Source organism: Oncorhynchus clarkii, chromosome 17 (assembly GCF_045791955.1).
Source record: "Oncorhynchus clarkii lewisi isolate Uvic-CL-2024 chromosome 17, UVic_Ocla_1.0, whole genome shotgun sequence".
Classification (NCBI taxonomy): Eukaryota; Metazoa; Chordata; class Actinopteri; order Salmoniformes; family Salmonidae; genus Oncorhynchus; species Oncorhynchus clarkii.
Genome location: NC_092163.1, coordinates 2,066,910 through 2,083,279, shown reverse-complemented (window position 1 = coordinate 2,083,279; position 16,370 = coordinate 2,066,910). Strand labels below are relative to the sequence as shown.

At 45.7% G+C, this 16,370-nt stretch overlaps 1 protein-coding gene across 1 annotated transcript in view; it reads left to right on the top strand.

Moving 5' to 3' along the window:
* Window positions 1–15,427, top strand: part of LOC139370019 (MICAL-like protein 2) — a 35,096-nt gene extending 19,669 nt beyond the window's left edge. Inside the window, exons 6-16 of the mRNA XM_071109307.1 lie at window positions 1,242–2,522; window positions 4,160–4,377; window positions 4,505–4,565; window positions 9,179–9,366; window positions 9,448–9,515; window positions 9,680–9,803; window positions 11,603–11,705; window positions 11,928–12,001; window positions 12,454–12,568; window positions 12,970–13,016; window positions 15,122–15,427. Of these exons, the coding sequence (XP_070965408.1) occupies window positions 1,242–2,522; window positions 4,160–4,377; window positions 4,505–4,565; window positions 9,179–9,366; window positions 9,448–9,515; window positions 9,680–9,803; window positions 11,603–11,705; window positions 11,928–12,001; window positions 12,454–12,568; window positions 12,970–13,016; window positions 15,122–15,189 (2,347 nt within the window). The 3' untranslated portion in view covers window positions 15,190–15,427. The remainder of the gene's footprint in view (window positions 1–1,241; window positions 2,523–4,159; window positions 4,378–4,504; window positions 4,566–9,178; window positions 9,367–9,447; window positions 9,516–9,679; window positions 9,804–11,602; window positions 11,706–11,927; window positions 12,002–12,453; window positions 12,569–12,969; window positions 13,017–15,121) is intronic.
* Window positions 15,428–16,370: the final 943 nt, after the last annotated feature.

The window sequence follows — 16,370 nt, the reverse complement described above, 5'->3', positions numbered from 1 at the left end:
AAAGGGTTAACTGTATAGAGCTGTACCATGTTATTATACCAGTCTCCTAGTGAAAGGGTTAACTGTATAGAGCTGTACCATGTTATTATACCAGTCTCCTAGTGAAAGGGTTAACTGTATAGAGCTGTACCATGGTATAATACCAGTCACCTAGTGAAAGGGTTAACTGTATAGAGCTGTACCATGTTATAATACCAGTCTCATATTGAAAGGGTTAACTGTATAGAGCTGTACCATGTTATAATACCAGTCTCCTAGTGAAAGGGTTAACTGTATAGAGCTGTACCATGTTATTATACCAGTCTCCTAGTGAAAGGGTTAACTGTGTAGAGCTGTACCATGTTATTATACCAGTCTCCTAGTGAAAGGGTTAACTGTATAGAGCTGTACCATGCTATTATACCAGTCTCCTAGTGAAAGGGTTAACTGTGTAGAGCTGTACCATGTTAATATACCAGTCACCTAGTGAAAGGGTTAACTGTGTGGAGCTGTACCATGTTATTATACCAGTCTCCTATTGAAAGGGTTAACTGTATAGAGCTGTACCATGTTAATATACCAGTCTCCTAGTGAAAGGGTTAACTGTGTGGAGCTGTACCATGTGTTATATTAGTCACGCGCTGAAAGGGTTAACTGTATAGAGCTGTACCATGTTATAATACCAGTCACCTATTGAAAGGGTTAACTCTGTAGAGCTGTACCATGTTAATATACCAGTCACCTAGTGAAAGGGTTAACTGTGTGGAGCTGTACCATGTTATTATACCAGTCACCTATTGAAAGGGTTAACTCTGTAGAGCTGTACCATGGTAGACAGCTGTACTTCACACTGCGTTCATTGCTGTAACATGTATCAGTCTATAGGTGGAGACAGAGATCTGGTTGGTTGACAGACGTGCAGACAGACACAATATTCTTAATGGTCTCCTGTGTTCTATGTCATGTCTGTTCCTGTGTTCTATGTCATGTCTGTTCCTGTGTTCTATGTCATGTCTGTTCCTGTGTTCTCCATATATAGGTGTTCTATGTCATGTCTGTTCCTGTGTTCTCCATATATAGGTGTTCTATGTCATGTCTGTTCCTGTGTTCTATGTTATGTCTGTTCCTGTGCTCTCCATATATAGGTGTTCTATGTCATGTCTGTTCCTGTGTTCTCCATAGATTGAACACCTATGTCATGTATGTTCCTGTGTTCTCCATATATACGTGTTCTATATCATGTCTGTTCCTGTGTTCTCCAGGTGTAGTGAGTGTTCTACCACTCTACTGTCTGGTAACTGTAAACCTGGACCAACACCAGGCTCCTTCATCTGTACCTCCCACCACCACCCCCAGGGGGCGCTGCCAACACACCCCCCTCTCCGAGACCTGCCCAAAAACAACCCTACTACCCCTACTGAATCCAAATACACCCCTCACACTCCTCCCACTGTCAAGACCACCCCTCTCTCATACCTGCCCAAAAACAACCCTACTACCCCTTCTTCCTCCAAATACACCCCTCACCCTCCTCCCACTGTCCAGACCACCCCTCTCTCATACCTGCCCCAAAACACCCCTACTACCCCTTCTTCCTCCAAATACACCCCTCACCCTCCTCCCACTGTCCAGACCACCCCTCTCTCAGACCTCTCCAGGAATACCCCCAGAGCCAAATACACAGACCCCCCGAAATCCACCCCAGCTCCGACACCCACCAGTACCCCCTCCAAATTTGTCCCTAGCTGGCTGAGCTCCAAATCAGACGGATCCAAAAGCACCACCCCCTCTGCCTCCTCCCTGGGCATAGTGAGCCCCGCAGCCCCTGGACCCACCGCAGTCCCACGGAACATCAACACGACAACTACCCAGCATGCCCGGCTCCAGTTCTTCCAATCTGGGAACACCACCACTGGGCAGGAGAACCAGGGCAAGACCCAGACTCCGGGACAGGCACCGAGTCTACCCACAAATAGAGTCCCGAACGCTGGCACACAGGGGACAGTAGTGGGGGTTGGCCAGGGTGTGAGTCTGGTAGTGAGTTTGGGTGGCAGTGGGGTAGGGGGTAAGGGAGAGGGTTCAGGTTGGGGTGGGGGTAAGGGAGGGGATAAGGGTGTGAATGTGGTGCCAGGTGGGGACAGGGACGTGGTTCAGGGTAGAGGTAGAGTTGTCTTCAAGATGGATAGTGATGTGAAAGCCTCTCCATCTAAAGAAGACTGCAGTACCAAGACCCAGGCTGCTGCTGTCATCGCTAAGAAACTAACAGACAACAACACCACAACAACAGCTGGTGCTGTCATCACTAAGAAACTAACAGAGAACAACACCACAACAACAGCTGGTGCTGTCATCACTAAGAAACTAACAGAGAACAACACCACAACAGCTGGTGCTGTCATCACTAAGAAACTAACAGACAACAACACCACAACAACAGTTGGTGCTGTCATCACTAAGAAACTAACAGAGAACAACACAACAACAACAGGTGGTGCTTTAAGTCCTCCGTGGCATCCTGTAGGACTGAAGAAGACCGAGAACAGGTGAGACATCTCAGATATTCTCAGAACTCAACTCTCTCCTCAGGAGCAACGTTTTGGTTTTTTGCCGTGGCGCTGCACAGCTGATTCAAATAATCAACCAATCATCACGCTTTAATCATTTTGAATCAGCTGTGTCGTGTAAGGCAGTGCTTCATTTATAGATCGGGAAGTCCCGGGACACATAGTGAGCGTGTCAGGATCAGTTACATACCACACTGGCCCTCCCCATAACCTCTATGTATAAATAAGAGGGCAGGTCTGGGATCAGTTACATACCACACTGGCCCTCCCCATAACCTCTATGTATAAATAAGAGGGCAGGTCTGGGATCAGTGTGGCAGGGGCAGGATGGGATAATTACATAAAAATATCACTACTTTTTTATTATGAATTAATTTTATTATTAATTAATGAATTAATTAATTATTACTTTTTTTATTATCTCTCTCTTCTCCATTTTTTAAAATGTGTTTTTTTTATTTAACCTTTATTTAACTAGGCAAGTCAGTTAAGAACAAATTCTTATTTTCAATGACGGCCTAGGAACAGTGGGTTAACTGCCTGTTCAGGGGCAGAACGACAGATTTGTACCTTGTCAGCTCGGGGATTTGAACTTGCAACCTTTCGGTTACTAGTCCAACGCTCTAACCACTAGGCTACCCTGCCGTCCAATTTAGTTATTATTACTTTTATTATTATTATTCATTTATTTATTAATATTAATATTAATTCATTTATTATTATTATTATTCGTATTTTACATGATGGTCTTTCTGGGGGGGGGGTGGGGATTAAGGAGCAGGCAACTGGGGGGGGGGGGGGGGGGAAAATAACGAGCAGGCAACTGGGGGGGGGGGGGGGGGGGAATAACGAGCAGGCAACTTGATTTAACTCTGATCACTTCCATTAGAATGTTTACACAGTGCCAACAGTGAAATAATGAATGAATCATGCCGCGAGAGGTACTGGATCCGGCTCAAATAGGACCCGGCTCAAATAGGACCCGGCTCAAATAGGACCCGGCTCAAATAGGACCCGGCTCAAATAGGACCCGGCTCAAATAGGACCCGGCTCAAATAGGACCCGGCTCAAATTAAGCACTGATGTTAGGGCAAAAACCAAAACGACCACCCCTTTTGTTTGGGAAACGTTGTATTAGACAGTATTGCGGGCTCCCGAGTGGTGCAGCGGTCTAAGGCACTGCATCACAGTGCTAGAGGCATCACTACCACTACAGGCCCTGGTTCAATTCCAGGCTGTATCACAACAGGCCCATAGCGCGGCGCACAATTGGCCCAGTGTCGTAAGGGTTTGGCCGGTGTAGGCCGTCATTGTAAATAAGAATTTGTTCTTAACTGACTTGCCTAGTTAAAGGTTAAATAAAATAAAATAGAGCCCGACCTCTGCTGGTAAAATAAAGGAATAGCACTTCAAGCATACAGTTGGCGTCAATGGCCCTTCCTCAATTCATCTTTCCTTGCATCCTCTTACCTTGTCTCCTTTTCAGATCAGAGGGCAGGGACTTTCTATTCCAATGTGTATGAGATGGAAGCGAGACGTTAATTAAGATTTGAGGAAATACTATTTGAGTCTGTTCGATGTTGAAAGGCCTCCCTCTGTCTCCCCTCGACCCCCAGATCTCCCTCTCTCAGACCTGCCCCTGCTGAAACGCCTAAGAAAGAGACGGAGACTCCTAAAAAGGAGACTGGGGGCCGAGTTAAGCTAAAAGCAGACCCGTCTCTCCTCGCCCCCCTCACCCCCAACACCTCCACCCCGACCCCAGCCAGCAGAACAGGCCTGTGGAACAAAACCCTGGATAAGGCATCCGGAGCTGCTTCTCCCAGCAACACTATGGGTGAGCACCATTTGCCCTGTCTGTCTAGTTGGTCATCCACATTTCACTTTTCAGTGGTAATTATTTGTGGCTATTATGGCTGATGTAATGTTTTTTGTGGGCTGCATATTGTCTTGTCTCTCTTTAGCAACAGCAGACAACAGCAGCTCTCCTGCTGACTGGCGGTCCAGACTCAAACCTGCCTCCAAGTAAGTATACTCTACATTCTACTCTACATTATACTCTACATTCTACTCTACATTCTACTATATACTCTACTCTATAGTCTACTCTACATTCTACTCTACATTCTACTCTATAGTCGACTCTATAGTCGACTCTATATTCTATTCTACTCTATATTCTACTCTATTCTACTCTACTCTACATTCTACTCTACATTCTACTCTACATTCTACTCTACATTCTACTCTACATTCTACTATATACTCTACAGTCTACTCTACATTCTACTCTACATTCTACTCTATAGTCGACTCTATAGGCGACTCTATATTCTATTCTACTCTATATTCTACTCTACTCTACATTCTACTCTACATTCTACTCTATATTCTACTCTACTCTATATTCTACATTCTATAATCTACTCTACTCTATATTCTACTCTACTCTATACTCTATATTCTACGCTACATTCTACTCTATATTCTACTCTATATTCTATTCTACTCTACTCTATATTCTACTCTATATTCTACTCTATATTCTACTCTATATTCTACTACTCTATATTCTACTCTACTCCATATTCTACTCCATATTCTGCATTCTACTCCATATTCTACGCTGCATTCTGCTCTGCATTCTACTCCATATTCTACTCCATATTCTACTCTACTCTGCATTCTACTCTGCATTCTACTCTCTTCTACTTTACATTATACTCTCCTCTATATATTCTATTCTACTCTATATTCTACTCTCTACTCTATATTCTACTCTACTCCATATTCTACTCTATATTCTACTCTACTCTATATTCAACTTTATATTCTACTCCATATTCTTCTCTAATCTATATTCTACTCTACTCCATATTCTACTCTACTCCATATTCTCTTCTACTCTATATTCTACTCTCTTCTATATATTCTACTCTCTTCTATATATTCTACTCTACATTCTACTCTTCTCTAATCTATATTCTATTCTACTCTTCTCTATATTCTACTCTACTCTATATTCCATATTCTACTCCATAATCTACTCTACTCTATATTCTTTTCTACTCTATATTCTACTCTCTTCTATATATTCTACTCTACATTCTACTCTATATTCTACTCTACTCTATATTCTACTCTACTCCATATTCTGCATTCTACTCCATATTCTACTCTGCTCTGCATTCTACTCCATATTCTACTCTGCATTCTACTCCATATTCTACTCTGCATTCTACTCCATATTCTACTCCATATTCTACTCTGCATTCTACTCTATATTCTACTCTACTCCATATTCTACTCTACTTTATATTCTACTTTATATTCTACTCTATATTCTACTCTACTCCATATTCTACTCTATATTTTACTCTACTCCATATTCTACTCTACTCCATATTCTACTCTGCTCTATATTCTCTTCTACTCTATATTCTACTCTCCTATATATTCTACTCTATATTCTAGTCTACTATATATTCTACTCTATATTCTACTCTACTCCATATTCTGCATTCTTCTCCATATTCTGCTCTGCATTCTACTCCATATTCTACTCTGCTCTGCATTCTACTCCATATTCTACTCTGCATTCTACTCCATATTCTACTCTACATTCTACTCCAAATTCTACTCTGCATTCTACTCCATATTCTACTCTACATTCTACTCTATATTCTACTCTACTTTATATTCTACTTTATATTCTACTCTATATTCTACTCTACTCCATATTCTACTCTATATTTTACTCTACTCCATATTCTACTCTACTCCATATTCTACTCTGCTCTATATTCTCTTCTACTCTATATTCTACTCTCCTATATATTCTACTCTATATTCTAGTCTACTATATATTCTACTCTACTCTATATTCTACTACTCTATTCTACTCTACTCCATATTCTACTCCATATTATTCATTCTACTCAATATTATGCTCTGCATTCTACTCTGCATTCTACTCCATATTCTACTCTACTCTGCATTCTACTCCGTATTCTACTCTGCATTCTACTCCATATTCTAGTCTGCATTCTACCTCATATTCTACTCTGCTCTATATTATACTCTATATTCTACTCTATATTCTACTCTACTCCATATTCTACTTTATATTCTACTCTATATTCTACTCTATATTCTACTCTACTCCATATTCTACTCTGCTCTATATTCTCTTCTACTCTATATTCTACTCTCCTATATATTCTACTCTATATTCTAGTCTACTCTATATTCTATACTCTATATTCTACTACTCTATTCTACTCTACTCCATATTCTACTCCATATTATTCATTCTACTCTATATTATGCTCTGCATTCTACTCTGCATTCTACTCCATATTCTACTCTACTCTGCATTCTACTCCATATTCTACTCTACTCTGCATTCTACTCCATATTCTACTCTGCATTCTACTCCATATTCTACTCTGCATTCTACTCCAAATTCTACTCTGCATTCTACTCCATATTCTACTCTATATTCTACTATCTTCTATATATTCTACTTTACATTCTACTCTCCTCTATATTCTATTCTACTCTATATTCTACTTTATATTCTACTCCATATTCTTCTCTACTCCATATTCTACTCTACTCCATATTCTACTCCATATTCTACTCTATATTCTACTCTCTTCTATATATTCCACTTTACATTCCACTCATCTATATTCTATTCTACTCTACTCTAAATTATACTCTACTCTATATTTATATTATATTCTACTCTACTCTAAATTCTACTCTACTCTATATTATATTCTACTCCATATTCTACTCTATATTCTACTCTACTACATATTCTACTCTTCTCTATATTCTACTCTATATTCTACTCTACTCCATATTCTACTCTACTACATATTCTACTCTACACTTTACTATACATTCTACTCTTTACTTTACTCTATATTCTACCTCATATCCTACTCTACATTCTACTCTTTACTCCATATTCTACTCTACTCCATATTCTACTCTACTCTATATTCTCTTCTACTCTATATTCTACTCTCTTCTATACATTCTACTCTATATTCTACTCTACTCCATATTCTTCTCCATATTCTGCATTCTTCATATTCTGCTCTGCATTCTACTCCATATTCTACTCTACATTCTACTCCAAATTCTACTCTGCATTCTACTCTATATTCTCCTCCTCATTCTACTCTATATTCTTTTCTACATTCTACTCCATATTCTACTCTATATTCTACTCTGCATTCTACTCTACTCTCTACTCTACATTCTACTCTTTACTCTATTTTCTACTCATATTCTACTCATATTCTACTCTATATTCTACTCCATATTATACTCTACTCTCTACTCTATATTTACTCTACACCATATTCTACTCTATTCTACTCTATATTCTACTCTACACCATATTCTACTCTATTCTACTCTACTCTACATTCTACTCTTCACTCTTTTCTACTCTATATTCTACTCTATATTCTACTCTATATTCTACTCTACTCTGTATTCTATTCTACTCTATATTCTACTCTACTCCATATTCTACCCCATATTCTACTCTACTTCATATTCTACTCCATATTCTACTTTATATCTACTCTGGTTTCGCTCCACTTGTCTCTGTTCCACTATGTTCTGTTTCTATTCCACCTGCTGCTCATTTACTCTTGTCACTGAACTCCATTCTACTCTACAGAACACTAAAATACTATGTAGAACTCTATTCTACAGAACTCTGTTATGTTCCACTACTGTTCTACCCTACTCCTATTCTGTTCTACTTTGGTTCTATTCCAACTTGGTTCTATCCTACTTCCACTTGTGTTGTCACTGGTCCACTAGTAATCTGGGAGGTCTGGTCACCTGGGTGTGAGGTCCCAGCCGCTGTGGAAGGGTCACCTGGGTGTGAGGTCCCAGCCGCTGTGGAAGGGTCACCTGGGTGTGAGGTCCCAGCCGCTGTGGAAGGGTCACCTGGGTGTGAGGTCCCAGCCGCTGTGGAAGGGTCACCTGGGTGTGAGGTCCCAGCCGCTGTGGAAGGGTCACCTGGGTGTGAGGTCCCAGCTTTCCACCCCTCATCCGTTCGTCTTTCCACCCCTCATCCGTTCGTCTTTCCACCCCTCATCCGTTCGTCTTTCCACCCCTCATCCGTTCTGCAGGCGGTTTGTTCGTGCCGCTCCGAGCCGCTCTGTTTTGATGTTCCACCGGAGATCAAAGACCCTCCCCCTCCCCTCCCTCCTCCCCCTCCCCTCCCTCCTCGTCAGACCTGCGGTGTGTCGGGGCTAAAGCCGTCCCCTAGAGTCCCACCCCCTAGCCCCGGATGACCATTCTTCCTCCTCCTCTTCCTCCTCCTCCTCCTCCTCAGTCCTACTGATCCTCAGACTCTCGTACGAAAGGTGAGAGAACCTGGGGAAGGAAAACAACTAATTGTGAGAAAATGAGAGGTTAGATGCATTCAGGAAGGAAAGGAAGAGACAGACCTTGTTACATCTCTCTCCTCCCCTCTCCTCCTCCCCCTCCTTTCTCTCTCTCCTCCCCTCTTTTCTTCCTCTCCCTACTCTCTCTCCTCCCCTCTGTTCTTCCTCTCTCTAATCCACCCCCATCACTCCTCCTCCCCTCCTCTCTCTCGCCAGGCCTGTAGGACCTAAAGACTCCTCTCCCCTCCACCCTGACATTCAGAAGGCTGAAACCCTGTCTCGGCCCTGGGCCGGTGGATCAGGAAACGCCCAGGCTTCAGTCCCTGCTGGGTCTACTCTGGCCCCCTCCAGCCCCCCAGAAGCCTCCTCACCCAGCCCGCTGAACACCGGCCCTGGGACATGGGGTAAGACAGACACACACAGACAGACATAAACCCACTTCCCCAGCTCCCCATAACAGTGTTCTGCTGTGTTTCCTCTACCAGGCGTCCTGACAGGGAAGAGCTCAACGACAGCTAACGGCTCCAACACAGACACCAAGACACCTAAACCAGTAGGTCTAATACATGGAGACGGGATGAGGGATGTTAGTACCTGTGTGTTTATATTAATATGTGTGGTGTCTGGGTGTGTGTGGTGTCTGTGTGTGGTGTCTGTGTGGTGTGTGTGTGTGGTGTCTGTGTGTGTGTGTGTGTGTGTGTGTGTGTGTGTGTGCAGAGTAAACCCGACTACATCCCGAAGGAAGAGATCCTCAGAGAGCTTCAGGAGATAGAGGACAGTGTTAATGAGTTGGAGAGGAAAGGAGTGGACCTGGAGAAACAACTACGCTCCTGTGAAGAGGGTGAGACTCGGAGGGAGAGGGTGAGACTCGGAGGGAGAGGGTGAGACTCGGAGGGAGAGGGTGAGACTCGGAGGGAGAGTGTGAGACTCGGAGGGAGAGGGTGAGACTCGGAGGGAGAGACTCGGAGGGAGAGGGTGAGACTCGGAGGGAGAGGAAATGAGTGGACCTGGAGAAACAACTACTCTCCTGTGAAGAGGGTAAGACTCGGAGGGAGAGGGTAAGACTCGGAGGGAGAGGAAAGGAGTGGACCTGGAGAAACAACTACTCTCCTGTGAAGAGGGTAAGACTCGGAGGGAGAGGGTGAGACTCGGAGGGAGAGGGTGAGACTCGGAAGGAGAGGGTGAGACTCGGAGGGAGAGGGTGAGACTCGGAGGGAGAGGAAAGGAGTGGACCTGGAGAAACAACTACTCTCCTGTGAAGAGGGTGAGACTCGGAGGGAGAGGGTGAGACTCGGAGGGAGAGGGTGAGACTCGGAGGGAGAGGGTGAGACTCGGAGGGAGAGGGTGAGACTCGGAGGGAGAGGAAAGGAGTGGACCTGGAGAAACAACTACGCTCCTGTGAAGAGGGTGAGACTCGAGGGAGAGGGTGAGACTCGAGGGAGAGGGTGAGACTCGAGGGAGAGGGTGAGACTCGAGGGAGAGGGTGAGACTCGGAGGGAGAGGAAAGGAGTGGACCTGGAGAAACAACTACTCTCCTGTGAAGAGGGTAAGACTCGGAGGGAGAGGGTAAGACTCGGAGGGAGAGGAAAGGAGTGGACCTGGAGAAACAACTACGCTCCTGTGAAGAGGGTGAGACTCGGAGGGAGAGGGTGAGACTCGGAGGGAGAGGGTGAGACTCGGAGGGAGAGGGTGAGACTCGGAGGGAGAGGAAAGGAGTGGACCTGGAGAAACAACTACGCTCCTGTGAAGAGGGTGAGACTCGAGGGAGAGGGTGAGACTCGAGGGAGAGGGTGAGACTCGAGGGAGAGGGTGAGACTCGGAGGGAGAGGGGGAGACTCGGAGGGAGAGGAAAGGAGTGGACCTGGAGAAACAACTACGCTCCTGTGAAGAGGGTGAGACTCGGAGGGAGAGGGTGAGACTCGGAGGGAGAGGGTGAGACTCGGAGGGAGAGAGTACCACTCGCGCAGAGGGAGAGGGTAGAGGAGAGAGGGAGCAGGGAGGGAGAGGGTAAGACTCGCGTAGAGGAGAGAGGGAGCAGGGAGGGATGAAGAGGGTAAGACTCACACAGAGGGAGAGTGAGGAGGAAGGAGAGGGTGAGATTGAGCTTGAGGAGGGAGGGAGAGGGGAGATTGAGAGTGGAGGGAAGAGGTGTAGATTGGGGTCGGTGTCGCCTGAGGGAATGTGACCCAAAAAGTGAATTTCCACCACTTCTGGCTCTAATGAAGTCTCTGATAGCTTCCTGTCTCTGTGGGATTGAGAGAGGGATGGAGGGAGGAGAGAGGGAGGGATGGAGGAGAGGGATGGAGGAGAGAGGGAGGAGAGGGATGGAGGAGAGAGGGAGGAGAGGGATGGAGGAGAGAGGGAGGGAGAGAGGGAGGAGAGGGATGGAGGAGGAGGAGAGAGGGAGGAGAGGGATGGAGGAGAGGGATAGAGGGGGAGAGTAGGGGAAATAGTGTCTTTAATATTTCTCAAGTGTTTCATGACCTTGAACTCTGTCAATATGTCTTTAATATCTTGAGGTCTGCTTTTAAATTCCACTGTGTTGGTAATTGTGTGTGTGTGTGTGTGTGTGTGTGTGTGTGTGTGTGTGTGTGGTGTGTGTGTGGTGTGTGGTGTGTGGTGTGTGTGTGTGTGTCTCAGAGGGAGAAGAGGACGTGATGATGGATGACCTGATGGTGGAATGGTTCAACCTCATCAGAAACAAGCAGGTGTCCATGAGGAGAGAGTCTGAACTGGTCTACATGTGAGTCTCACATACATCCACACACAGACATACACACACACCCACCGAACCACACGCAGACACACACACACAGAACCACACGCAGACACACACACACACACACAGAACCACACGCAGACACACACACATACACATACACACACACATACACACACACACAGAACCACAAAAATACACACAGCAGATATTTCCTAGTCCTCTAACATCTGTGTGTGTGTGCAGAGCGAAGACACAGGACTTGGAGGAACAGCAGCCCAGTGTAGAGCAGGAGCTGAGAAGACTCATGGACAAACCTGGTGAGTAGAGAGAGAGAGGGGAGGGGGGGGGGGTCAGACCTGGTGAGGAGAGAGAGGGGGGGGTATGTTGGGGTCAGACCTGGTGAGGGAGGGGGGGGGGGGGGGGGGGTCAGACCGGGGGGGGGGTGTGTTGGGGTCAGACCTGGTGAGGAGAGAGAGGGGGGGGTGTGTGTTGGGGTCAGACCTGGTGAGGAGAGAGAGGGCGTGTGTGTTGTGGACAATGCAAAAGTTGTGTGTGTTTACACTGATCGTGTGTTAATGTGTGTGTTAATGTGTGTGTTTATGTGTGTGTTTATGTGTGTTCACACTGATCGTGTGTTAATGTGTGTGTTCACACTGATCGTGTGTTAATGTGTGTGTTCACACTGATCGTGTGTTAATGTGTGTGTTTATGTGTGTTCACACTGATCGTGTGTTTATGTGTGTGTTAATGTGTGTGTTAATGTGGGCAGAGCGGCTGAAGACGTTGTGGGACCGTCGTAGAGAAGAGGAGTTGATGGTCAAGCTGGTGGAGATCGTCAATGACAGAAACGCCATCATAGACGGACTGGACGATGACAGACTCAGGTAGGAGAGAGAGGGTGGGGTGACAGACTCAGGTAGGAGAGAGAGAGGGGGGGGGTGACAGACTCAGGTAGGAGAGAGAGAGAGGGGGGGGGGGATGACACTCAGGTAGGAGAGAGAGGGTGGGGTGACAGACTCAGGTAGGAGAGAGAGGGGGGGGGATGACACTCAGGTAGGAGAGAGAGGGTGGGGTGACAGACTCAGGTAAGAGAAAGGGGGGGAGCTGTCTTAATGTGAATGGCTCTCTGGGATTGTGTGTGTGTGTGTGTGTGTGTGTGTGTGTGTGTGTGTGTGTGTGTGTGTGTGTGTGTGTGTGTGTGTGTGTGTGTGTGTGTGTGTGTGTGTGTGTGTGTGTGGGTTAGTCATGCTGTGTCGTTCATCTTCTCTGTCTGATCTCTCTTCAGGGAGGATGAGGAAGATGAGCAGCTCAATAAGATGATGAAGACCCTAGGTCAGTCCCTACACCACACATCTAGGATCAGTTTATCTTCTATAACCCTTATCAAACCCAAGGTCAGTCCCTACACAACACATCTAGGATCATTTTATCTTCTGTAACCCTTATCAAACCCAAGGTCAGTCCCTACACCACACATCTAGGATCAGTTTCCCTTCTGTAACCCTTATCAGAACCAGAAAGGGAGAAAACTGAGCTAATTGGCTAAATAATTTGGCTAACCCTTCCCACCTGTGAACACACACACACCCATATCAAACCACACCCATATCAAACCACACCCATATCAAACCACACCCATATCAAACCACACCCATATCAAACCACACCCATATCAAACCACACCCATATCAAACCACACCCATATCAAACCACACCCATATCAAACCACACCCATATCAAACCACACCCATATCAAACCACACCCATATCAAACCACACCCATATCAAACCACACCCACATCAAACCACACCCACATCAAACCACACCCACATCAAACCACACCCATATCAAACCACACCCATATCAAACCACACCCATATCAAACCACACCCACATCAAACCACACCCATATCAAACCACACCCACATCAAACCACACCCACATCAAACCACACCCATATCAAACCACACCCACATCAAACCACACCCACATCAAACCACACCCCGAAACCAACTCTGGTTTGAATTCAGTCATGGCTGCTAGCATTTCTTAATGAACCGACTCTAAAAGGAGGCCAAACCAGGAAGTGCTATCGCTCCTCAACTGTGTGAATTATCCCTCTAATAATGTTCTCTCTAACCCTCTGTATCTATGGAGAACCTCTCTAACCCTCTGTATCTATGGAGAACCTCTATAACCCTCTGTATCCTATGGAGAACCTCTCTAACCCTCTGTATCCTATGGAGAACCTCTAACCCTCTCTATCCTATGGAGAACCTCTAGCCCTCTCTATCCTATGGAGAACCTCTCTAACCCTCTGTATCTATGGAGAACCTCTAACCCTCTCTATCCTATGGAGAACCTCTAGCCCTCTCTATCCTATGGAGAACCTCTCTAACCCTCTGTATCTATGGAGAACCTCTCTAACCCTCTGTATCTATGGAGAACCTCTCTAACCCATGGAGAACCTCTCTAACCCTCTATCTATGGAGAACCTACCTCTACTCTCTCTCGCTCTATGGAGAACCTACCTCTACTCTCTCTCTCATCCCATCCTCTCTCTCTCTCTCATCCCATCCTCTCTCTCTCTCTCATCCCATCCTCTCTCTCTCTCTCTCATCCCATCCTCTCTCTCTCTCATCCCATCCTCTCTCTCTCTCTCATCCCATCCCTCTCTCTCTCTCTCTCTCTCTCATCCCATCCTCTCTCTCCCTCATCCCATCCTCTCTCTCTCTCTCTCCCTCATCCCATCTTCTCTCTCCCTCATCCCATCCTCTCTCTCCCTCATCCCATCCTCTCTCTCTCTCCCTCATCCCATCCTCTCTCTCATCCCATCCTCTCTCTCTCTCTCATCCCATCCTCTCTCTCTCTCTCATCCCATCCTCTCTCTCTCTCTCATCCCATCCCTCTCTCTCTCTCTCTCTCTCTCTCTCATCCCATCCTCTCTCTCCCTCATCCCATCCTCTCTCTCTCTCCCTCATCCCATCCTCTCTCTCTCTCCCTCATCCCATCCTCTCTCTCCCTCATCCCATCCTCTCTCTCTCTCCCTCATCCCATCCTCTCTCCCTCATCCCATCCTCTCTCTCCCTCATCCCATCCTCTCTCTCTCATCCCATCCTCTCTCTCTCTCATCCCATCCTCTCTCTCTCTCTCTCCCTCATCCCATCCTCTCTCTCCCTCATCCCATCCTCTCTCTCTCTCCCTCATCCCATCCTCTCTCCCTCATCCCATCCTCTCTCCCTCATCCCATCCTCTCTCTCCCTCATCCCATCCTCTCTCTCTCATCCCATCCTCTCTCTCTCTCATCCCATCCTCTCTCTCTCTCTCATCCCATCCTCTCTCTCTCTCTCATCCCATCCTCTCTCTCTCTCATCCCATCCTCTCTCTCTCTCATCCCATCCTCTCTCTCTCTCATCCCATCCTCTCTCTCTTTCAGACACAAAGAAAGAAAAGAAGAAGTCGTCCAGCTTCAGGTTGTTTGGTAGGAACAAGAAGGAGGGATGATCCCACGGGGAGGAACTCTGGGACACACTGTTACCCTGCTTGAGATGTGGTTATCACTGTTTTGATAGTTGATGTATTGAAGTCTGTTAGGTCTCTGGTTCATGTCTATAATACCCTCCTGACATGAACCAGAGACCTGAAACCCAGTATAACACTACACCACCCGGTGTCTGTATGTAATGTGTCTATAATACCCTCCTGACATGAACCAGACCTGAAACCCAGTATAACACTACACCACCCGGTGTCTGTATGTAATGTGTCTGTAATACCCTCCTGACATGAACCAGAGACCTGAAACCCAGTATAACACTACACCACACGGTGTCTGTATGTAATGTGTGTGGTTAGTTAATCTGTATGATGGGGATTATGTAGGGATTAGAAGATATCAAAGGAACTACGGCCTCACTGCCTAATAATGACTCAGTGCTAATGGCTGACATCACTCAACCGTGTGTCTGTCTGTAAGTAATGTAATGTAATGACTCACTGCTAATGGCTGACATCACTCAACCGTGTGCCCTTTGCCCTTTGCCCTTTGCCCTCTGATGTTTTTAAGTCACCCATGTTTACAAGCTACAGAGAGAAGTTGTTTTGTTGAGGGGTCGGACAACTCTTCTTATGACATACCTATCATCACGTTTCTCTGTGGCTTCATCTGTCCCATGGGATGGTTTATCTTCTGACCCCAGATCAGATGTTAGCTCTGTAATCGCCCCCCTTTAGTTCATTTTATAATGTTATGTCCTGACCCCAGATCAGATGTTAGCTCTGTAATCGCCCCCCTTTAGTTCGTTTTATAATGTTATGTCCTGACCCCAGATCAGATGTTAGCTCTGTAATCGCCCCCCTTAGTTCGTTTTATAATGTTATGTCCTGACCCCAGATCAGTGATGAGTGTCTTATGAGCTTTTATTAAGCAGCATTTTGCATTGATCAAAGTTAATGTGTATAAATGCTGGCCATTCAGCCAAAGGGGTTTTTATTCCTTATAAGAGACTCGCTTTTACCATTTAACATTCTGTTATAGTGATCAGTGGTGCCTTAGTGACATCACGTTCTGTTATAGTGATCAGTGGTGCCTTAGTGACATCACATTCTGTTATAATGATCAGTGGTGCCTTAGTGACATCACATTCTGTTATAGTGATCAGTGGTGCCTTAGTGACATCACGTTC